Source organism: Bos taurus, chromosome 19 (genome assembly GCF_002263795.3).
Source record: "Bos taurus isolate L1 Dominette 01449 registration number 42190680 breed Hereford chromosome 19, ARS-UCD2.0, whole genome shotgun sequence".
NCBI lineage: Eukaryota > Metazoa > Chordata > Mammalia > Artiodactyla > Bovidae > Bos > Bos taurus.
The window spans coordinates 34,058,471-34,082,034 of record NC_037346.1 but is presented as its reverse complement, the minus strand read 5'-3'; the positions used below and the strand labels follow the sequence as shown (position 1 = coordinate 34,082,034).

Below are 23,564 nucleotides of genomic sequence, written 5' to 3'. Positions count from 1 at the left end.
GGCGTCCAAGTGCTGTCTGCCAGCCCAAGCCAGGGCCCCTCTCCAGCCCCCTGCAGCAGGCCCCCTCCCTCCCCCTCTCACACAGGCCTCCTCTGTTTTTCTTTCTCTTGCCCCAACCCCGTCTTCCAAATGCCTTCACTGGGACCGTCCCACCTCAGGCTCTCCTGGCTCCTCTCAGTCGGTTGCCTCAGCCCTGAAGCCCACCTCCTCCCGTCCTGCCCCCTGAGCCTCCGGCTCCGTCTCTGCCTCGGGCTCCCTCCCTCAGGGCTCTGGCCTCTGCTCAGGCTTCCAGGACAGTCTTCCTTGGGGGCGACCCTGCCACCTTCCCCACCCCCCCACCCCACTCCAGGCCTCCCTGTGGCCTCAGGCCTGAGGCTGGGCTTCTCATCTTGGACTTGAGAGGAGAGTTAAGTGTGACTCTGGTCCACCTGGAGGGCCTCAACCATGGTTGCTTGTGACCCCCAAAGTGCAGCCCAGCCACACCAGGCTTGTCCCGAGGAGGCCCCAGCTGAGCCTGCTCTGTTCCCTGAGGGGCCACCTGCCTGCTCCTTATTTGGCCTTGAGCGTTGATGGGCTGGTGTCGCGGCCCACTCGTGGGTCAGACATCTGAGCACCTGCCGTGTGTTGGCTGCCCACGGAGTGGCAAATGCAGGCACCAGACAGTTTATCGCACACGTCACGCGTGTTGAGGAAGAGTGTTGGTTGAGCGGATGAGATGTGCAAAGGCTCAAAGTAAGAGCAGCGCCGGCCCCGGCCCCTTCTCCCTCCTGAGTCCTGGCCCCTCGAGTTTGTGAAAGCTGATGACGGTTTTCTCTTCATAGCTGTGTGTGTCCTGGGGGACGTGGAGCCAGTCTGCCTGCACTCAAGTCCAAGTTGTGCCACCTGTTAGCTGCGTAACTTTGGACAGGTTCCCTAGCCTTTCTGGGCCTTGGTTAGCCCCTCCGTAGAACGAGGGTGGTAATAGTCTGTCCTTCAGAGGCCTGTGGTTGGGTAACAGATACCAGGTGCCTGGCGCAGGGCCCACAGTTGGTAACTATGTAGTGAATACTCACCTTCATCATCATAAATGTAATAATTGTGTAATAATTTTTCTGCTGTGAACAGATTGCCTGAAATGGGACTTTTATCCTCATCTGTGGAAGAGACGGTCTTCCTCTCGAGAGCCGTTCTTCCCTTAGTCTTGAGTCCTGGTTCCTCACTGGCCCCGTGGTCCAGCTCCCTTACTGAGGCCACATGTCTGAAATCCGGCCAAGAAGATGCACATGGATGTGGTGCAAAGGCAGCTGCTCTTCCCTCTTCTCTGACCTGTCCGCGGGCACAGCGGCTGGACGGGGAGGAGGAGGCCCCTCCCATGGGTGGTAGGGGGTGATCAGGGAGGAGCTGGGTCCCTTGGACTTCATGGCATGGTCGAGAGCCAGCCCTGACTGCCCTTCCCCAGGCCTCTTTCAGGCCGCAGAGAAAGGAACTTCTATCTAGTTTAAGCCTCTTTGGGCTCTTTCCTGTTACACACAGCTGAATCTAATCCTAAGACATCTATCCTTTCAGCTAATTTTAGCACAGGCAGGCTACAGCAAGGAAAATAATGGACAATCAGTCTTCAAAACTAATAAAATGTAAAATTAAAAAAAATACTAATAAACATGTCCTAATTCTAGCATCAAAGACTTCTGCTGAGTACAGCTAATAAGCCTAGGCCCCACCCCCTGCCCCCGAAGAAACCCAGAACATGCACACCAAAAACAGAAGAGGAAAGACAAGTAATTAAGGACTGAGGTGGTCCCTATTGTGTTTTGCCTGTTAATTTTTTCTTAAAACCTTCACGTGGGTCAGCAAAGCAGGCCCTCTGCTTGTTGGGTGTGGTGGGGTTTAGATGCACTCTTCAGGGACAGAAGTCTGGCCCCATGCACTCCTCTGAAGGTGGTGTCTGATGGAAACCCTTGGATGTCCTGAAGAGACACATTAGTGGGCGTGTTTATTGGCCACCCAGCATGGACATGTCTTCCTGGGTTTGGGGGGGCCCCTGCCTGAAATGGTTGGTTGGTTTTGCAGATCTAATCTGCTGCCCTGGGACCCACTGTGGGAGGTGTTGATTTAAGCTAGGGTGGGGGAATCCATTCTTGGAGTGCCAGTCACCCCCAGCAGGCCTGCTCCTGGGTCACTGGCTGGGCAGCAGTAACTTTGCAGGTGAGGTGCTAAGTCACGACAGCTCTGCCTGGGCTGCCAGCCCTGAGCTTGGATCTCAGTCCCCTGCTGCTTGGTTTATTCTGGTTATGAGTCTGAGGAAGTCCCCTTGCTGTGAGTGAGGGGCATCTCTGACCAGCATTGCCAGGAGGCGGGAGAACTCGGGGTGACAGGATGGGGGCAGTGGGCCCACTGGACAGGCCTATCTGCTGCGGCCCCCACCCCGCCTGCTGCGGCCCCCACCCCACAGGCCTTGCATGGGTCACCTGCTCACTGTACTCCACCTGTCTGTCCTGCTCTGGCCCCGTGGGCCCAGATGCTGGCAGAATGTGGCCCTTAGCAGGCACCAGCAGGGCGTGGGGGGGAGAGGTGCTCCCAGGCCCACCCTGCCAGGACCTCAGTTTGGCAATGGCTGTGTCCCCTCTCCACCCCAAGACAGCACCCCAACTGGCCCTGACGACCTGCCTCCTCCCTTTATCCCTGCAGCCCAGGGTGGTCCCAGGTGCCTTCCTTAAGGCCCACAGCCCGGTGACAGTCCCTTCGTGAAATTCTCTACAAAGCAGAGCAGCTGAGTCTGCCTTTGTTCCCTGCCAGATCCTGGATGATACAGGTCTGATGCTGATTTTGTCCTGAAAGCCTGGCAGCCTGCAGAGCATCCGGGACCACAGCTGAAGATGAGGTCCCTCGTCTCCCGCAGGAGGCCACTGCTCCTTTTGCTTGAGCTGGAGAAGACTGGGTGTGTGTCCCCCAGCCCCGGCTGAGTGAGGGGCTGCCTGCTGTAAGGAAGGAGGGTCTTGCTGAGCCGCTGACCCCAGGCCCCTCCCCAGAGGCTGCACCTGCACTGGGAGGGAGGCTGATGGGGAAGGGGTGGGGCCCTGGGGCCCCACAGGCACTGTGGAGTGTCACATCAGATCACATCAGGCCCACCGTGGGGTCAGGGCTTCAGCAGGTGACATTTGAGGACACAGGCCAGCCCATCACCCCTGTGCCGGCAGCAGAGGACAGACACACAGCCTCAGCAGTCCTGGAGCCAGAGGGGAGAGCGTGATGACAGGTGGGATGGGGGAACCCTGGGGGAGGGTATTTAAACACAGGGTGCAGGAGGGGGTCACCGGGTGTGTGATGAGCTTGTGCGCCGCTCTCTGATTGGCTGGCAGTGAAGGGACAGCCTGGTGTTTGCAGAATGTCAGTCATCCACCTCTGGGTCCCACCAGGCTGGGATCCACGTGCCGGTGGGCCGTGTGCAGTACACTCTTCCCACCTGGTAGGGGTCCAGTCTCTGCAGCACTCAGAGGCCGTGGTTCAGACTGCATGATCCAGTCCAGTTCCCTGAGGTGGAACTGAAGATCCTGGGCTTTGTTCTATGGCTAAACTATTATTATTTTGTCTTACTTGTCTTCTTCCCATTGTTTGTGCATTTACTCACTTCTCTGATGAAACTTATTCTTTGGAATTCAAGGAAGACCTAGGAGGCTAAAGTTATCCTATAAACAAGAGGCAGGCGGAGGCCATGGTTGGGGGCAGTCTTTTCCAGGAAGACCCCATCGGGCCCTGCTCAACTGTGGGGGTATAATTTACACATCGTAAAATCCATCAACTCTAGGTTTGCAGTTCAATAATTGTTCCTTTAAAAAAAGACTTTATTTTTTAGAGCACTTTTTGGTTCACTGAGAGGAAGGTACAGAGATTTCCCACACCCCCGCCCCGACACAAGCACAGCTCCGCAACAACAGCCCCACCAGACCCACGCCCTCAGCTCAGCATCACTCGGAGCCCACAGCTAACATGAGGGGTCATGCCTGGCACTGTGCGGCCTGCATCACATGCCGACACACACACACACACACACACAAGAGTCTTCCTGCCCTGAGAGTCCTCTCTGCTCCACTTAGTCGTCCTGTGGCACCCTCCCCACCCCGCCCACCCCCACAGCCAGGGAGCCAACTTGAGGTGCTGATGCTGGGGGTGAGCAGCTGTCTGCCCAGGCGCTGGCCCCTGCTGCAGAGAAGAAGCCTGGGTTTGGGGGCCCAGCGCCCTGAGGAGGTTGCAGGTGCTGGGGGGGTGCATGCAGCACGGGGAGCCCGGTAGGCTGGAACAAGGGTGGTGTGGCTTTGTGGGCTGCAAAGCGCCCCGCACTTCATGTCCTTCCTGGAGATGATTTAGTAAGAGCCCCAGAGTGAAGAGTGTGGCCAAGGGTCATTCCACCTGACCAGGAAGACCGAGTGGCACAGAATTCTGCTTCCGGCGAGTGTTCTTCTCACCACCGCCAGCTCTGAACAAGCACAAATATGCACATGTGCCCACGGCACACACATCCCCTCATCCTTGCGTCCCTCAGTGTTTATGGGGTGCCTGTGCCACGCCAGTCACCACAGGGCACTCACGATATGAGCAGTTTAGGGGATGCAGACAGACACCCACGTTCTCAGCATCCATCTCTGGAGCCTGGCATGCTGCCATGCTGAGGTGACCAGGATACACCCAGGAGCAGACCCAGTGGATGGCCTGCCCACATCAGTGATTGAAGGCAGGGAGTCTCATAGAGTTCAAGTTTGGGGCAGGAAGCCTCAGTGAGCAGTGAGAAGGTTCTGAGGGACTGAGACTGGGTGAGCAGCTTTTTCTATAAATGGCCAGATGTGAAATAGCTCAGGCTTCAGGAGCCCTATGGTCTCAGACTTGAATCTTCAGCTCTGCCACCTTGGCCATCCCTGGACATGCACGAGATGGCTGGGCTCCAGTGAGCCTTATTGACAGGTGATGGGGAAGGGGCTGATTGTCCGGACCCCTGGAATAAAGACTGCAGGGGCAGGGAGGGAGCAGTGCAGACATTCCAGTAAAGAGAGGTGTGAGCAATAGAGTGACATGTGCAAAGGCCCTGGGGTAGGAGGCACCTTTGCATTTGAGGGCTGGGGTGCCAGCCGACTGGCCAGGCAGAAAGGACAAGCGAGGACACAGGAGAGGCTCAGAGGAGGCGGGGCAGGGTCCTTCAGGGCCTCGCAGACACAGGACGGACTTTGGCTTGTGCAATTGTAAACAGTGGGAAGGGAGGGCCGTGGAGAATGCCAAGGCCCGTGCCTAATTGTCTCCCCGTGGTTACTCCAAGTCTCCTTCCTGCCCGAGGCAGAACTAAGAGCCCGTTCTTGTTCTTTTTCCTGCAAAGAGAGCTGGTCCTGAGTCAAAAAGACAGACTCACTGGGGGAAGAAAAGTCCCTGGTCAAACATGCCCAGACCTGGTGGAAGCAAGCAAGGCTGGGGGTGGGGAACAGCTGTGTCCCCTGGTCCTGCTGGTGCCCCAGGGACTGGGTCTCCCTGATACAGCAGTGGCCTTGCCAGTGAGTGTCCCATGAACTCTGGGGTCTTCCCTGGCTGCACCAGGGTGATCTTGGCTCTTATGGAGAGCAGGCGTGCCCTTGGGAGGCTGGGGCCCCCACAGGTGGCCTCCGATCCTTGTGAACTGATAGGAGGCACGTCCCGGCAGTTCTAATGAAGCTGAAGCCAAGTCGAAGGTGGAAGAGCGCGATGTTAATGGTTTTCCTTTTATCGAGGTCAGCGATGGTGCGGGCAGGGGTGCAGCTTGTACTGGGTGAACCACTGTGTCACTACCTGTAGGTCAAGAGACAGGTTTCCGGCCCAGAAGGTCACGTCTATGTCTCCCACTCCCCAGCCCGAGGGAGACACCATTGTCACTGCTCTCAACTTGCAGTGGCTTTGTCTGTTCCTGAACCTCCTATAAATGGAATAATTCTATACATATTCTTAAGCATCCGGTGTTCTGCTCAATACAAAAGTATTTTTAAAATAGTTCCATGTAGTGCTTCTCAGAGTGTCATCTGGGGTCCCCTGTGGGTGTCTGGGGCCTTTCCAGGGATCTGAACGATGGGAAGCGTTTTCACAGTAGTGTGTTATTTGCACTCTGTGCCCTGCTTTTCCAGGGAGTGGGATGGAGTTTGCAGAGCCTGTGACTGCGGCTTCTCAAGACTGAACACAGAGGCTGGACGGCGGCAGGAGTGCAGTGGGGCCCAGGGGCCTATCTGGGCCATGCTTGCTTCGGGTGAGATGCAGGCAAGGAGGCCCTGAGCTTGGGGGGAGTGAGTGAGGGGCTGGAGGAGGGGAGGGCTGGGGAGCTGTAGTGGGGGGACTTTAGATGGGCAGGCCTCGTGGGGAGGGAGTGTCAGGCTATCCTACAGGCAACAGAAAGCCGGTGTCCCATTTTAAGCAGGAAGGGACACCTTTCTTCTAGATTGTTATTTTATTTTTAACTAGACTTTTGGTCTTGAGGTCATGGTAGGTTTCCATGCAGTTGTGTAAATTGATAGAGTGCCCAGGCATCTTTTTCTCCCCTTCCCCACCTTTTTTTTGGCTGTGCCTGGTCTTAGTTGCAGATGCAGAGTCTTGCCTCATCCTTGCAGTGTTGGGATCTTTTCTCGCGGTGACCTGTGAACTCTTGGTTGCAGAATGCAGGACATTGTTTTTAGTTGAGGCACATGGAATCTTTAGTTGTGGCATGTGGGATCTGGTTCCCTGACCAGGGATGGAACCCAGCCCCCTGCACTGGGAGTGCAGAGTCTCAGCCACTGGACCACAGGGGAGATTCTGAGCCCTGGTACCTTGTCCTGTTTCCCCAGTGGGCATATGTCGTTCCGTTTCCCCAGTGGGCACACGTCGTACGTTTGTCCCTCAGCATCACAACCCGGATGATACCATGGATGCAGTCATCATGCAGGACGTTTCCAGGACTGCAGGGTCTGCCCTCTGGCCTGTTGATGGCCACTTGGTGCTGAATCCTGAACAGTGGGACACCTCATCACATGATGCCTTGAGACACTGGATCCTGTTGGCCCCTGTCTCGTGGCTTTCTCTGACACCCCTCTGGCAAGGGATGGGGTAAAGCCTCAGGATGCTGAGGCAGGTGGGCGTCCAGGCTCCTTACTCTGCCACCCCAACCAGTGCCCCAGGAGGGGCTGTGACCACCAGACAGGCTCAGGATTCTGACTCCCCAGGTGGCTTCCACAGTGCTGTGGGGTCAGGAGAGCGGGTGTCCCCAGCTGGGAGAAAAGTCCAGGCTCCCTCCGGCCTCCTCTGACACGGCCAGGTGAGGGGGCATCTCGTCCCCCCTGGTGCCGGCTGGGGCGGCTAGGCTGGGGCTGTATCTCTTCGTGGTATTTGGCTGGAGTGTTTACTGTCTAAAAGTTTCCCATCTTGCAAGGCTGTCCCTCTCCTGATTTCTCAGTTAGAGTGGGGGTGCAAGGAGTTTATTGGGACTTTTTTGGTCTGCCTGTTAGCCTTTGTGGGCTGCCCCTTGTCCAGCATCAGGTCCAGAACAGTGAGGCAGAAGGAGAATCCAGGGCACCCGCCTCCATGTGGCTCCTCAGGTCCCGAGGCCCCAGTGCCTCAGCCCTCCCCTTCTCTCTCCTTTAGAGTCTTGTCTCCTTTAGAGTCAGTCTTGTCCTGAACACTCTGCCTGGTGTCCGGGCATTTTGTCGTACTTCACACAGGAATGGGACAAGGCACACCTGCTCCATCTCCCTGTGAGTGGGAGTTGCTCAACAAGACTGTGATGCAGTGTGACGTACATGGAGCACCGTGGGCCCATCTCCATGGACATGAGCCCCTGGCCACCTGGAAGTGGCCCAGCAGGATCCCTTATTCCTGAAGGACTCGTTTTGATTTACATTCGGGCTGGCAGGGCGTAGGGCTTCCCAGGTGGGCTAGTGGTAAAGAACCTGCCTGCCAAAGAAAGAGACATAAGAGATGCAGATTTGATTCCTGGTCAGGAAGATCCCTGGAGAGGGAAATGGCAACCCACTCTGGTGTCCTTGCCTGCAGAATCCCATGGGCAGAGGAGCCTGGTGGACTACAGTCCATGGGGTTGCAAAAAGTCAGACACACACTAAAGTGAGTTAGCACATATGCATAATACCGGTGGAGCGGGTGGGGCAGGAGCTGTCAGCCTGCAGTCTGTTCCTGGTGGCCGCTGTGGATGGGCAGGGCTGGCCTGGGCCCTGGGGATGGCTCCCCAGCCTTCTCAGGCCTGTCAGCTGACCGCCTCCCCGCCTCTGGCCCCAGAATGTCCTCTGGGACCAGCTGCTCCGATCGGGGTGGGGCTCCTGCTCTTCCTGCCACCAGATTCATCATCAGAAAGCAGAAGCAGATTCCAGCGTTTGGACACCATCCTCCCTGACCTCTGGGGTCAGCTGGTCACTTCCTGTTACCTAACCTCACTCCACACTAGATTTCATTAACAAACAGGCTGTGTGGTGGATTGCTGAGCACCTGGCTGTTATGGCCGCTCTGCTCTCCCCAGGTCTAGGCTACAGGGTGGGGAGGGGTTGAGAGAGGAAGGAGTGTGTGTGTACATGTGTGTGTCTATGTATGTGTATGTGTGTGTGAGGGAGTGAGGTTAGCAGAAGGCAGGCGTGGCTGTGAGCATCTGCAGAGCCTCAGTTTCCTCATCTGTAAAGTGGAGCAATGATTCCACCTTTGGAGGAAATCTGGGAGAACTGAGTTTCTATCGTTGAAAGGACTCAGCCTACCTTCAGTTCAGTTCGGTTCAGTCGCTCAGTCGTGTCTGACTCAGCGACTCCATGGACTGCAGCCTACCAGGCTCCTCTATCCATGGGATTTTCCAGGCAAGAGTACAGGAGTGGGGTGCCACTGCCTTCTCTGCCAGGCTTCCCTGTCCATCACTAATTCCTGGAGCTTGCTCAAACTCATGTCCATTGAATCGGTGATGCCATCCATGGGATGGCAGCCTACCTTAGGAGCGAGTAAATGCCTGTGACCATCTCATCAGAGTAACAAACTAGCTGAAACAGGGCTCTGTCTGTGGGGCATGGTCTTCACGCCCTCAGGTCCTGCCTCTGTAGGAACCTCTCGGATTCTTATTTGACAAGAGGAGGGGTCAGGCCCCCTGGACGGGGAGGGGGCTGAGAGACCAGGCAGGGGGCAAACAGTGGGGAGATGCTGGCACAGTGAGGTGAGGTGAGCCCAGCTGGCATTTATTGAGCACCAGCTGCATGCCAGGCTCTCGCAATAACCCAGCAGGGGGGAGATCATTATCTTTAGCTTTACTGTCAGGAAGCTGAGCTGCAGGGAGGGGAGTGACCAGGCTGGCAAGCTGGGCAGGGTTGGCATTTGAACCAAGGCCTGGGTGCTGCCAGGGCCTTCCAGCTGGTCCGGTCCATCTGGGGGTGGCCTTGGCCACCAGATGGCCAGTGGAGGTCCAGATGTAGAGGCTGAGCCTGCAGGGGGCCCGGCCCCAATCAGTCTGGCTGGCTGGCTGTCCAGCTGCGAGCTGCTGCCTCTCACCTTGGAGGGGTCTGGGGGGCCAGGCCCAGCTGAGTGGAGACTGTGGCAGGGTGTCTGCTCCTCAGGGCCAGCTGGCCGCATCCTCAGCATCCTGGCCGACTGCCTGGATGCTCCAGACCTGGTGGGCGGCTAGGAGTCCAAATGGGGGATTTCAGGGGAGGGGCCTGGAGCTGGGCATGGGCTCGGGTTCAGGGAAATTGGTGCGTGATGGCGCAGGTTCCTTGGTTGCTGATGGCCCCCCGCTAGCCAGTGTAAACCTCAGGGGGCCTTTGAGCGTCACCACTGTCACCTCCAGTCCCCACAGTAGTCAGTCAGTGCCCTGGCCTGGGCGTCCTGCCCATGAAGGTCCCCTTCCTGTCCCTTGTGCTGGGACTGTGGCTTTTCTACCCCTTCCTGACCCCCAGGTGGGCCGCCCCAAGTCTCTGTGAGGAGGTCATGTGACTCTGAATCTCTGCTTCCCTGTCCGCAAAGTGGGGCTGTGAGTGTTAAGAAGTGGCTCCAGTGTCCATGGCCCCTTGCCCTCTCCCACCCCACCAGATTGGCTGCTGAGCCCCACTTCTGACTGACCACACCACTGCCCAGAAGTTTCCAGGTGCTCCACAAAATCTCCACTCTTGTCCTCATGCCCTTTGTTTCAGGGGACAGAGCCCAGTGTGCTCAGCCTGACCGCCAGGGCCTTTCCGGTGGGCTGCTCGGCTGCTGACACACAGCAGGGACCACCTGTGTCTGTTGTCCAAAAGAAGCAAGAACAGATGGGATTCTAATTGGAAATGGACTCAGCCCAAAACAGACCCCTGGGTGCCTAGCATCAACAACAGCTCTGCCCACGCCACCCTGCGGCTGAAGCGTCTAGTTTTAAATCATCAACTATTTATTTATCTATGACTGGACACTTAGGATGCTTTAATCTCCCCTTTTAATTAGAAAAAAAAGTTTGTTTTTGGTGACATGGCAGACCATTAACCTCAAAACTCCAGAGCAAGTCAGACGTGCCTGGAACCGCCCTTCATTTGTGGCTGAAGTTGGCAAAGATCAGCGTGTGAGTTGACCTCTATGCAGGTGAAGATCCCCACCAGGTTGGCGGTGGTGTCAGGGCAGGAGCCCCTGGCACAGCACTGCCTGCTGTAGCAAAACTTGGTGGCACTCTGGACGCAGTCCCTAGGGGACAGGTCTCAGGCCTGGTTTAGCCACCAGGTCTCCTGTAGTCTCTCTGCGTGGGTTCAGGGACGCAGATCTCGTCACATGCCTCCTGCTTCAACTCCTTTAGGTTCCCACCGTCACGTCATTAAAGTCTAAAAGCTGCCCCATGTCCTCCCCAGGTCTGTGCTCTGTGGACCGCACTCCCCAGCACTGCCCCAGCCTGGCCTTGACACAGGCTGCTCCCTGTGACTGCAACGCCCACCCCACCCAGCGCCTTTCACAGAGAGGGGTTAACGTCCACCCATCCCACAAGACTGAGCCTCAGCAGCTGCAGGTCTGGCTGCGGGGCTTCCCCAGTCCCACAGTCTCCTAGGTTTCGGTGTCTGTGCTCAGGGTGGAGGCCTGTCCTGGGTTGGAACACAGCCTTTGAGCTCCCCTGGGTAAGGACCCCATCTGTCTCTTGTAGCCCTGGCAGCAAACTCCATGATTGGTACAGAAGAGGCACTTCCTAAAGATTTGAGAACAAAGAGGGGAAAGGACAGACGGGGAAGCTCTCTGAGGGTGTCTGAGCCAGCCTGGGCCTGGGCTGGGGGGTGGTTGCTGGGGCTGTCTGTCTGTGTAAACCCTCTAGCATGGGTTGGGGGGAGGCGGCGACAGGCCAGCACAGACCTGGGGTTGGGGGGCCGAGGCCGCCCTCTGGACCCGCACTGCATGGCCATCCTGCTCGCCCAGCCTTGGGTTCCCTGTTTAGACACCAGGCCCTCTGTGCTGTGGGGACCGGGGGAGGCAGCTCTTGGTGACACGGTGTGACCCTAAGTTGCTAAGCAGGTGTGGGATGATTGTTCTGCTCTGTTGTCTTAGGACAGGGCGGGGGTCGCCTTGATGGGAGGGGACTGGTGGCCCTGGGGGGTGGGGGTGGGTACTCAGCACATCCTGCTGTCCCTCCGGGTTTGGGAGGGTCCCAGCCACGAAGGCAGCTGAGTCTGGGCTCACCCACTGGACAGTACCCAGAGGCCACTGGCTAGACAATGGCCTCCTGGGCCAGAGAGGGCCCTGGGGACAGGACTGAGGGCTAGGCTGCAGAGGGTCCTGCACGCCCCACTCCTGGCCTCTCCTCCACCTCTCACTCCCTGTGAGAAATGTCCTTCCACCCCCACCCCTTTGCTGGCCCAGACTCCCCAGGAATGCAGATCCGAGTGCCCTGCCTTTGCTTGGTGCCCCTAGAGACCTGGATTCAATCCCTGGGTTGAGAAGATCCCTTAGAGGAGGGCACAACAACCCACTCCAGTATTCTTGCCTGGAGAATCCCATGGACAGAGGAGCCTGGTGGGCTACAGTCCACAGGGTCACAAACAGACACGACTGAGTGACTAACACACAGAGGAGCCTGGCGGCCCGCTATAGCCACAGGGAACACTGGGTGGAGGTCGGAGGTGGAGGAGGGAGGGCTGCTCAGGGAGGTTCAGACCCTCGGGTGCAGCCCAGGAACTTTGGATTCCAATCTAATGGAGCTGTGGCAGGTATTTGAGCAGCCTGGGGTCAGCTGTGCTCAGGGGTCTGGGCTGGCTGTGTACTGCAGGGTGAGTGGGAGGGGCCCAGTCAATAGGCAGCTAGAGGGTCCAGGGATAACTCTGTGGAAGAGGAAGACACCACGGGACAAAGAGCCAATGTCAGAGCAGCCCAGGGGGCTGAGGAAGGCATAGCTGGGACGACCCTAGGGAAGGGATGACCCTGGGGGAGGCACTACCGTGGGGGAGGGTCTTGTAGGCCACATGTTGTGGGTAGCATCATGGGCCCCAGCAGATGCCCAGCACCACGACCATCCACGGGAGGAAGGAGACCATCTGGGGCTCTGGGTCAGTGCCCGCCATGTGCTTTCCCGGTTCCCACACTTCTGTATTCTGTACCCCCTGCCTGCGGCCCTGGAAGAGACCTGCTGGGCCAGCAGGGGCAGTGCCAGCCTAGTTCTGTGTCTGCCACGCACCCATATGGTTTCGTTCTCCCTCCACCCTCCCCCGCCCTGTCCTTATCTTTCCCTCGTCTCCATGGCGACTCACCACCTCGCTAGCTCGCCTGCATCCCAGCCTCTGCCAGGGATTCTGGGCTCAGCTCTCTCATCCCTCCCTCCTCCGGAGCCCTGGTTCCCGCAGTCCTGTCTCCTCCCCCTGGGGTGAGTCCAGAGGCAGCCTCCTCTTTCCCGACTGTCACATCCATTTCCCAGCCCTGCCCAGTCGTCTCCTCCGGGGAGACCACCCTCCCCCTCACCAGCCTCCACCTGCCACAGCCCCACCAGCGCTTCCAGGAGAAGAGCCATCCTCAGCGCCGGCAAGGTCTCTCGGGCCTGTTCTCTGCTCTGGGACTCTTGCCCCCGCCAGCCTCCCATGCCGAGGTCCGCCTTGTCAGTCATTTCCTTTTGTCACCGGCTTGGCAAACAGGCAAGGTCTTGGTCCTGAGATCTGGGGAGGAAGTGTGTGGGGGGTTGCTGGGAAGGGGCCCCCTTGTGGGGATGGGTCTCCAGAGAGGGGATGGGGGCACCTAAAACCCAGGATGAAGATAGAACTCTGGATTCTCTTCTAAATAACATTTTTTGGGTTTTCTGTCCCCAATTTTCTCCAAGGAGAGAAAACGGAGCTTCATGGGGAACAGCAGCAACAGTTGGTAAGTGGAAGGCCTGGCGGCGGGTGGGGGCCATGTGGGTGGGCTGGCTGGGAGCACGGAGGCCTGTCCCAGGGCGGGCAACACGAGGCTGGCCCTGGTGGGCTGTGGAGGGAAGGACGGGAAATCAGGTGGGTGCCTCAGGAAGTCGGTGCCAGCTCAGTGCTGGAATCTTCTGAGAGCCATCTGCCCCGCTGCGGGAGCCCCCTTATGTCCACAGGCCCAGCGTGTTGAAGCCACTGCAGGGAGGGGGTAGGGGTAGGTGACCCCTGGAGGGACCCCTCCCCTCGAAGCAGGAGGCCGTGGGGGTGTATTTCCTTGGCATCTGTGCCAGACGCCGGCACCATCTTGTCTGCCCGCCCCTGCCTCCCTTCCTGGAGGATTAGAAACAGGCCAGACCCGGGCGGGAACTTACCCGCGACGGCTCCATCCAGGGTTCCTCGTTTCGGGGGCCCCTCTCACCACTGTCTGGGGTCCCCGCACCCCTCCCCCCACCGCCGCCCCCAGGTCCCATACGCCGTTCCCCAAGCTGGAGCTGGGGCTGGGGTCCCGGCCCACGGCGCCCCGCGAGCCGCCCGCCTGCTCCATCTGCCTGGAGAGGCCGCGTGAGCCCATCTCGCTGGACTGTGGCCACGACTTCTGCCCGCGGTGCTTCAGCACCCACCGCGTGCCTGGCTGCGGGCCGCCCTGCTGCCCCGAGTGCCGCAAGACCTGCAAGCGGAGGAAGGGCCTGCGGGGCCTGGGGGAGAGGATGAGGCTCCTGCCGCAGAGGCCGCTGCCCGCCGCCGCGCTGCAGGTGCCGGCATGGACCTGGAAGGAGGGGGCGGGGCGGAGGAGGGGGCGGGGCCATGGAGGTGAGCATGCCGGCCTGGGCCGGGGCGACGGAGGGGGCGGGGCGACGGAGGGCGTGGCTATGGGGCGGGGCGACGGAGGGAGCGGAGTTCGGGGTAGACACGCTCCAGCCTGGTGCTCAGGGAACCTCGTCTCTGGGCCCAGGAGACCTGCGCTGTGCGGGCTGAGCCGCTGCTGCTGGTGCGGATCAACGCCTCGGGGGGCCTCATCCTGCGAATGGGCGCCATCAACCGCTGCCTGAAGCACCCGCTGGCCAGGGACACCCCGGTCTGCCTCCTCGCCGTCCTGGGGGGGCCACACTCAGGGAAGACCTTCCTCCTCAACCACCTGCTCCAGGGCCTGCCCGGCCTGGTGAGCGCGGGGCCGGGCGAGGACTGGGGGACAGGACCAGGGTCCCAGCCGGGCTTGGCGAAGGGAGCAGGGCCGGATGGTCCAAAGCTGCTCTGCTTCTCTGTTCCTTAGGCGTCCGGCGAGGGCAGCTGGCCGAGGAGCGCGGGCTCCGGGCAGGGATTTAGGTGGGGAGCCAACGGCCTCTCTAGGGGCATCTGGATGTGGAGCCACCCTTTCCTGCTGGGGAAGGAGGGGAGGAAGGTGAGGGGTGAAGGGACGGAGGGGTCCAGGCCGATTCGGGCAGTGCGGGGGCTGGGGAGCAGAGAAGGTGATGGGCAGGAAAGCTTTGGGGGCCAGGATGAGAATGCGGGGTGGGAAGGGGCAGGGTTGGGGAGGCGCCTGGCAGGCTGACCCACAGCTGGCACTCCACGCAGGTGGCCGTGTTCCTGGTGGACACGGGGGACGTCATGAGCCCGGAGCTGAGCAGGGAAACAAGGACCCGGCTGTGCGCCCTCACCTCCATGCTGAGCTCCTACCAGGTGAGGCCCTGCTAGCTCCTCAAGGCCCTCTCCACCTTCCCAGGACCATCTTAGCCCAGGCTGGTCCCACCAAGGAAGGTCACCTTGGCCCCAGAGCAGGTTCTGGAGGCACCCCTGCGAGGGGATGACCTTAGGGAAGGTGGGAATATGGTTTGTCCTAAAGTTCGGTTGAAGGTTCCTGGGGCAGCTGAAGGTCTGTGGACCATTCTTGGGCCTGCCCTCCACCCCACCAAGGTCAGGCCAGTCCTGCCCCACTGCAGGGTGCAAGGGGTTCTCCTCCCCGGCTGATCCCTCCCACATCCTGAGCCCCACAGTCCACCTGAGGATCCTTCCTTGCCGGAGTCCTCCCAGCATCTCCTTGTCATCACAGCCCCTCCCGCACCTTGTTCTCCTTGGTTGCAGATCCTCACGGCCTCTCAGGAGCTGAAGGACACAGACCTGGAGCACCTGGAGGTGAGGGGATGGCTGGCCTGGGGCTGCTCTCTGTCCCTGTGTTGACTGTGAGGCAGGGGACTGGGCAGCTGGAATCGAGTGCTGCCGGGCTCTGCCCCAGGGTTTCGTGACCTGGAGCAGGGCTGTGGGCTGGGGGCTGAGGAGAGGCCGGAGGGTCCTGGGCTGGGAGTTGGGAGGGTGTCCTCCAGGGGCTGGGAGGCACATCTTTGGAGTGGTCCAGTTGTGACCTCTGTGCCCCGTCCCCAGACGTTTGTCCACGTGGCCGAGGTGATGGGCAGACACTATGGCATGGTGCCAATCCAGGTGAGAGCCCGTCTCTGGACTTGGAGCCCAGACCCCGACGCCCCAGCTGCTGCTGTCAGCACCCCTTCTCTTCCAGCACCTGGACCTCTTAGTTCGTGACTCCTCCCACCCCAGCAAGGCTTGGCAGGGTCACGTGGGCGATGTCATCCAGGTGAGGGAGGGGACGGAGGGCCGGGAAAATGGGGCAGGTATGGGGAGCTAGCTCAGAGTGCTCCCCCTCCTTTATTTATTTTTTCCCCCTCCTTTAGAAATCGTCCGGCAAGTACCCCAAGGTCCAGGGGCTGCTCCAAGGGAGGAGAGCCCGCTGCTACCTCCTGCCGGCTCCTGGACGGCGGTGGGCGAGCCGAGGCCATGGAAGCTCAGGCGGTGAGTGTCCCTGGAGCAGGGACTCCCTGGCCTGCCTTCTTCTGGGTGCCCAGCCTGATACCCTCTCTCCTCCTAAAGCCGGTCCTGCTCCGGGCTCCTCTGCATGAGGGATCTCTTCCTCAGACACAGATGACGATGCCGGCCGCCTGCGCGCCTACGTGGCTGATGTGCTGAGTGCAGCCCCCCAGCATGCCAAGAGCCGCTGCCCAGGCTACTGGAGCGAGGGGCGCCCCGCAGCCCGGGGGGACCGACGCCTGCTCACGGGGCAGCAGCTGGCTCAGGAGGTCAAGGTGTGAAAGCCCCCTGGAGCCCCGGACACCTGGTGCCCCTGCACCCCCTGACTCCCCACCGCTGTCTCTACAGAACCTCTCGGGCTGGATGGGCAGGACAGGGCCCAGCTGCGCCTCCCCGGATGAGGTACGGGGCCAAGGGGAGGACGTGGGAGTGGGGGAGGTGGGCCGGACTCCTCTGGGTGAAGCCGGGCAACCAGCAGGGGACAGGGGCAAAGGAGGGAGGCAGCCGGGTTTTCCCCCTGGACAGATGGCCGCCCAGCTGCACGACCTACGGACGGTGGAAGCTGCCAAGAAGGAGTTTGAGGAGTACGTGCGGCAGCAGGTGAGCCTGGCCTGCTGGGAGCCTGGGCGTCCTGTAGGAGAGGAGCCAGGCATTGTGTAGGAGGAGCCCAGGCGAGGGTCTGGTGGGAGACACTTGGCTCCGGGTCAGGCCCCTTCTTCCTCCTCTATCACAGGACGCAGCCACCAAGCGCATATTCTCTGCGCTCCGGGTACTGCCGGACACCATGCGGAACCTCCTGTCAGCCCAGAAGGACACGCTGCTGGCCCGGCACGGGGCAACCTTGCTGTGCACCGGGAGGGAGCAGACTTTAGAGGCCCTGGAGGCCGAGCTGCAGGCCGAGGCCAAGGCCTTCATGGACTCCTACACCGTGCGCTTCTGTGGCCACCTGGCTGCCGTCGGCGGCGCAGTGGGCGCGGGGCTCATGGGCCTGGCAGGGGGCGTGGTGGGCGCAGGCATGGCAGCAGCGGCGCTGGCCGCAGAGGCCGGGATGGTGGCTGCGGGAGCCGCGGTGGGGGCCACGGGGGCGGCCGTGGTCGGGGGAGGTGTGGGTGCCGGGCTGGCGGCCACGGTGGGCTGCATGGAGAAGGAGGAAGACGAGAGGGTGCAGGAGGGGGACCGGGAACCCCTGCTGCAGGAGGAGTGACCCCCGCCTGGATGCTCCAGGGCTGGATGCTGGGGGGAGGGGCGGATGTGGGAGAGGGCTGGGGGTGCTGATCCGAGGGCCCCCGTGTACCACACTATCCTGGGTGAACGGCCCATCTGGGTGGTGACAGAATCGCAGTCACCAAGAAAGCGAGAGGGCCCAGGGCCAGGAGGGGCCTGAACAAAGCCTTGGGCTGTTTCTGTCCCAGACAGTCCCAGACCTGCCTCTCTTCCTAGATGAACAGGCCCAGGGTCTCCCACCAAGAGCGTGACCCACCCTCTCCACACTGGCTTCTTTCCTGGGACTGCAGCAGGGCTGGGCGGGCGCCATTCTGAAGCCTCCCCTTCAGAGACGGAAGCAGCCCCAGGATGAGGGCTCCTGGTGATCAGGATCAGGAGCCCCGAAGAGGGGCTGAGAATGGGATGGGTGCCCCCACCCCAGGCGGCACACAGTGGCCTAACCCCAGAGCGGACACTCCTCCCAAAGTTACCCCAGCAGGACGGGGGCTGCCCCTCCTCTGGCAGCCCCAGGGAGCCTGTACGCTCCCTGAGAGCAGGGCCCCTTACGTGTCCCTTGTGGTCATGTCCTTTGTCCAGCCCGGTCAGTGCCCACGTTCTCTATGGAATGCCGTCCCAGCAACGCGTCAGAGCCAAAGAAAAACTCCAGTAGTTGCTGAATTACACCAACAGCCCTCATCGCAGATTCTAGAAAAGTCCTGGGGGGACAGGTCCATGGACCACACCGCCCCCTGACCCTGGGGCAGACCCCTCGGGCCCGGTGGCAGGAGACCTGAATGCAGCCCCACGACAAGCCCGAGGACAGGAGAGCCCCACGAGGAGGCTTCTAGGGTATTAAACTGCGAAGGATTAATGGGTGCATCCTACAAAAAATAAAACGTGTGTGCTTGAGTGTCAGCGTCCCGGTAAATCATTGAAGCAGCTCCAGAGCTCAGCCTCCACGGGGCTTTGGGGACTGGGCAGTGAGCCCAGGCGCTCCATGATGGGGACCTGCAGACAGGAAGAGGGGCCAAAATCCAGAGACCTGGGGGCCAAGGGCTTGTCCGCCCACTAGGACTGGATCCCGCTCCGATCGTCTCTCCCACCTCGCTGGCCCTGGGGAAGGTAGTCACTTGGTTTCCATCCAAGGGTGGAGGTGGACGGGGAGTGACTGCTGGAGCCGGAGGCAGGAGGAGCCAGGACCTCTCTGCAGGCCAGCACCTGGCGAGCATCTGCTGCCCTGGCTCTGCCCAGCCTGCACTCAGCAGGACAGCAACTGAGTCTGCGTTGGAACCCTGTCCTTTGCAGCAAACCCAGAGAGGGGACATCTCAGCTGACGCTGCCCTGGTGGCTGATGGCAGGAGAGCCTCCAAACTCCTGACCCCTAGCTGGTGTCCCCCTGCCGAACTGGGAGATTCCTTTAGGGTCAGCTGTGCTGAAATTGAGGTGTCGGGACCAGCTCTCGGAAGCAGTGTCTGGAGACAGACAGAAGGGCGTGGTCTGGGACCCAGCTCCACAGCAGAAGTCAGAGAAATCCCAATGCCCGGCCTGGGATGGATGGAGATGGAGGGCTGGGGTGACTCTGGAACTTCTGGGGTTGGGGCCAGAGGTGAAGGCAGGGCTCAGACCGTGTGTGTTTGTCGAGGACAGTTTCTGGAAGCATCTCCCTGGGTTGTTCCCTTGTCATCCAGTGGACACACAGGCTTACAGAGCCTCGCAGGCTTTGGGGCTGGCAGGCTCAGGATGTGGGGGAGTCTCCAAGGAGTCAGGAAGGGAGGGAGCAGTCTAGCTGGAAGCCCCCTCCCCTGGGGCTGCAAGGAACTGCAGTGCACTGCCCCCCTGCTCTCTGGACAGAAGGGAGACTGCCCGGTGGGCCAGGTGAGCACTCTGCAGAGGCCAGATGGATCACATTGAGCCACATTTGCCTTGTGTCTTACAGCTCTTAAAGCATCTCCCCAGAGCCTGGGACCCACCTGGGGCATTGAGGACATCGAGGGCCCGATTTTATCAGAAGTTCAGAGAAATGACGCGTCTCCATTGAGAAAACTAGTCAGAGATGAGCTGGGCCTCGAACACACGATCTCTGATGCCAAATTCGTTGCTCAGGTAAGCCCACATCACTCCCTATCCCAACCCAGATCCTGCGATCAGGCCTCTGGGCTCCAAGCCCAGTGCTTCCAACACTAGTTCTGTAGTTCACAAGAGCCCAGGGACTGTGTCGAGACCTCGCAGCCTGGTTGGTTCTAACCTTTCTCTCTGGTGAAGGTAACTGATTTCCACATTCCTCGGGTGACAAGCGTCAGGGTAGAGATCTGGCTGGGGACTTAGCCTGTGGTGCCTGCTTCTGGAGCCTCCTGGTGCTGAAGCTGGCCACAGAGGGAGGGAAGCTGTGTCCTTGGGCCCCCTCCTCCCACCCCGAGCCCCCAGGTCATACTCTGAAACTCTTGTGCCCAGTGTGTGGTATCAGCAGGTGAGGCTTTTGGGAGGGATTAGGTCTTGAGGGTGCAGCCCTCGTGTATGGGGTTAGTGTCCTTGTCAGATATGAACAGACCTGGCACAGCCCCCAGCCCCTTCCACGTGTGAGGGCCCAGCCGACTATGCTCCAGGAAGTGGGCCCTCCCCAGCTGCAACAGCGTGTCCGCTGGCCCCAGGATCTTGGACTTTCAACTTCTCAAGCATGAGGAATAAACGCTGTCCCTTCTGTGGATTTTATTACAGCAGTCCCTTTATGTAGACATTGAAAAGAGGTGGCCTTTCTGGGAAGAAAAATCTCTTGAGTTTTAATTCTGGTAAAAAGCTTATTTTGGGCTTCCCAGGTGGCTGAGTGGTAAAGAATCCACCTGCCAACGAAGGAGACACAAGAGGCACAGGGTCAGTCCTTGGGTGGGGAAGATCCCCGGAGGAGGAAATGGCTACCCACTCCAGTCTTCTTGCCTGGAGAATCCCATGGACAGAGGAGCCTGGTGGGCTACAGTCCGTGGGGTCACAAAGAGTCAGACACGACTGAAGCAACTGAGCATGCAGGCAAAAAGCTTATTTAGCCTTTAAAAACATTTGCATACCTATTAACAGGACAGAGGAAGAATTTACAAATATGAATTTTCTCCAGGAAAAGTCTTAAGGGAGGGGGCGAAAAGAGCTCTTCCCTTTGATAACCAGGGAAAATTCAGTCTTAGGTTTATTCATCCTCCAGATTTTCCCCTTTTGTTGTTATTTTATAGTAATGAGACAGGCTGGGACCCGGGACTGTTTACCAGAGCGCTTGCACCTGGACATACACGAGGGCACACGTGGGGGCAATCATGAACAATGAGCTGCGGAAGGCCACAAACCAACCACCAGGGCTGAGGCTCGGAAGGTAAAGCGAAGCGCTGAGGCAGATCTCTGCGCACTGCCCCACCCAGGGGGCGGGCAGACCGCCCAAGCTGACCCCGGCCCCACCCGACCTGGTTAAGGGCCCAGCCCGCCCCTAAGAGCCGCAAAGCCACCTGGTGCTTGTTCCCACTGCGCAAGTGGCAGGAGCTCCAATAATCCTCACCTGAATTTCTCATCTGGCCTCATCGATTTCTGTTGATCAAAGAGTCCAAGGACTCGGGTCAGTGCTATACTTGGCGACCACCCTCGTGGGCTGTCCGTGGGGCCTTTGCCTCTTCCCTGGGAGAGGATGCAGGCACCTCCGGGACCATCGAACAAGCTTCCCTGAGCGGCCGGGACCCCTTGCTTCAGCTTCTCCCGTTCGGTAAATCTGCTTCCTCACCCCAGGGCCTCAGCACCTGTGCTCAGGCACAGCTTCTCTCCCCTTTGTCCCAGCCCTCTCCTGACCTCTCTCATCTCCTTCTCCTGTCCTCTTCTTCCAAGGGGGTGGAGGACAGGCAGCTACAGCTTCTCTCAGGCGTGACAGCTGCTCCCTCTGGCCAGCAGCGGTCACCTGACGAGGGACAGACAGGCAGGAGACATGTAACTGGCTGGTGTCCAGGCTCCATCATCCCAGGGGGCAATGGACAGGGTTTCAGCCCTTTCTGGAAGGGAAGGGACTGGAGCTTGAATAGACACCCACGGCCTGGGTCGAAATGGCAACCTCTCTCTGTCTTTTCTGTCCCTCCTCCCCTCCCTTGGTTCTCACACCCACACTGCTGTCCCTCTCACTCTGGACACTCCCTGTGGGGTCACATTTTCATGACCCCCCAGTGCTTTTCTGTCCCCAGCTCCTGCTGGTAGGAGGGGCATGTAAGAGAGGAGCAGGGCTGCATAGAGTCCTCCAGGGACAACGCACGGTGACCTCATCTTTCTGTTCCTGTCTGTAATAGTGTCTGTTGCTGCTACATGTTAAGGCTTGATCAGTGAGTTTAAAGGGGTCTGTGTTTCATGTGGTTTTGTCTGTCCAGCCTCTTGTATGCGTCTCTGCTGGGCTCAAATCCAGCACGTGAGGCTTGAAATGCGAGCACAGCGCATGTGGCCTGAGACTCCCACCTTGGGTGACTTAGTCGGACTTCAGAGAATTAACCTGTTGATTAAAATAGAGTCCAAGGGGCTTCCCTGGTGGTCCAGTGATCAAGAATTCGCCTGCCAATGCAGGGGATGCCGGTTCAATCCCTGGTCCAGGAAGACCCACATACCATGGGGCAACTAAGCCTGCACCAACAACTGAGCCCGTGTGCCGCGACTGCAGAGGCCGAGCGCCTGCGCCGCACAAGAGAAGCCGCCGCAACGAGAAGCCTGTGCACCACGGTGAAGAGCAGCCCCTACGCACAAAACTGGAGACAGCTCACCAGCAACAAGGGCCCAGCACAGCCAAAATAAATAAGTACATAAATATATTTTTTAAAGGAGCAGAATCTATTTAAAAAATTAAAAATAAAGAGTTCAAACACCTGGTTCAGTAACAGCAACACTACAATTTCTAATGATCTCCGTTGCTATTTCTACCTTTCTTGTTTTTTGCAGCCATTGAAATTTTAAGCCATTCTGTAAATACAAAGCCAAGTAATTATCAGAATCCCAATGGGATGAATTAGAGATGTCAGTACAATACATGATTTGAGGAGAAATCTTTAATGCATACCAGTGTTAAACACTTAAATTCTTGAATATGTGAGGGAGGAAAAAGCATCTTTTCTTTTGCTGTATATTTGTGAAAAACAAGATGACATTCTCAAAATGGAGTCACTGATGCTGAGCTCCACATCACCAAACTTCACTTAATTACTGCTTCAGACTCTCCCCGAAATAGGATCTTAAACCAGGGAATCAGGAATTGCCTGGTCGATACCAGTGAGGTCACACTGGCCTGATGGACCCCTGCTTCCCCAACAGGGAAATTACCTCTCAACTACCACCTCACTTTTCAGCCCAGCGTGACTTCCTGTTCCTGCCCCTTCTGCCTGTGAAAGTCTTGTCCTCTGTACAGTTCCTCAGAGCTCCTGCCAGAGGCAATGCCATCTAATTCATAAGTCATTGAACAAAGCCAGTACGATCTTTAAAATGTATGCAGTTGAATTTTGTTTAACATACTTGTCTGCATTCTCAGCTGGGAGCCATGCAACAAAAGCCAGATGAACAAGAGAAAAGCACACAGATTTATTTAATGTAAGTTGTCTGGGATGCGGGAGCCTCAGTAAGGAAACAGAAGCCTGAAGAGGTGGTTACACCTGTGTGTTTTTAGAGAAACATGGTAGAACCAGAAAGGGTATGACAAGCTCCGTGGATTAGCGGCGGTGGGAGGGGGAGGGGGCTCCACAATACCTGTCCGTACCCTTTCCTCCCCTCCTCACTCTTCTAGGAAACAAGGGGCTCCTTTCCTCCAGCTGTGGGAGGGGTCCCCTCTCACACGACAGCGTTATGAGGGTCAGAAACTGCTTCCTGAACCTGCCATTTCTCAAATCCCTTCATCTTAAAATATTCAGTGTGCCAAGGTGCCAAATTCTGGGGCAGCGTATCCTGAATCCCGCTGATAAGCAGCGTGCAAAATCCCCCTTCTGCTGCACGTTAGTTTTACAAACCATATTCACTGTTGCTCGCACTTTCACACGATCAACTATTTGAGTATCATTCTGTTGCTCACAGTCCCACCCAATCTTTTTTTGCTCGAACCACATGGCCTGTGGAATTTCCCAGACCAGGAATCCAAGTCCCCTGCAGTGGAAGGGCAGAGTCTTAACTCCTGGACCACTCAGTCCTAACCTGAGGAACAGTGTAACTCCAGGGCCTGATAGTTGGAACATG

At 58.6% G+C, this 23,564-nt stretch overlaps 1 protein-coding gene across 8 annotated transcripts; it reads left to right on the top strand.

Annotated features, from left to right (window-relative positions):
* The first annotated feature begins 10,291 nt into the window (after positions 1-10,291).
* Positions 10,292-22,239, top strand: RNF112 (ring finger protein 112). 8 transcript variants are annotated; one of them, XR_009491583.1, is made up of 18 exons: positions 10,294-12,799; positions 12,914-13,064; positions 13,247-13,287; positions 13,792-14,080; positions 14,281-14,487; positions 14,599-14,727; positions 14,901-15,005; positions 15,408-15,458; positions 15,705-15,761; positions 15,838-15,912; positions 16,010-16,127; positions 16,251-16,417; positions 16,491-16,544; positions 16,668-16,742; positions 16,876-18,194; positions 19,282-19,448; positions 20,564-20,700; positions 21,918-22,239. XR_009491583.1 is itself a non-coding variant. In XM_059878282.1 (15 exons), the coding sequence occupies exons 1-15, from the start codon at positions 12,402-12,404 to the stop codon at positions 17,344-17,346; spliced, it is 2,388 nt and encodes a 795-aa protein (XP_059734265.1). In that variant the 5' UTR covers positions 10,294-12,401; the 3' UTR covers positions 17,347-18,254. The 8 variants fall into 8 exon arrangements, 2 of the variants coding, with proteins under 2 accessions (XP_059734265.1, NP_001070607.1); XR_009491581.1 differs by having other exon boundaries at positions 20,923-22,239; XR_009491582.1 differs by having other exon boundaries at positions 20,564-21,081.
* Positions 22,240-23,564: the final 1,325 nt, after the last annotated feature.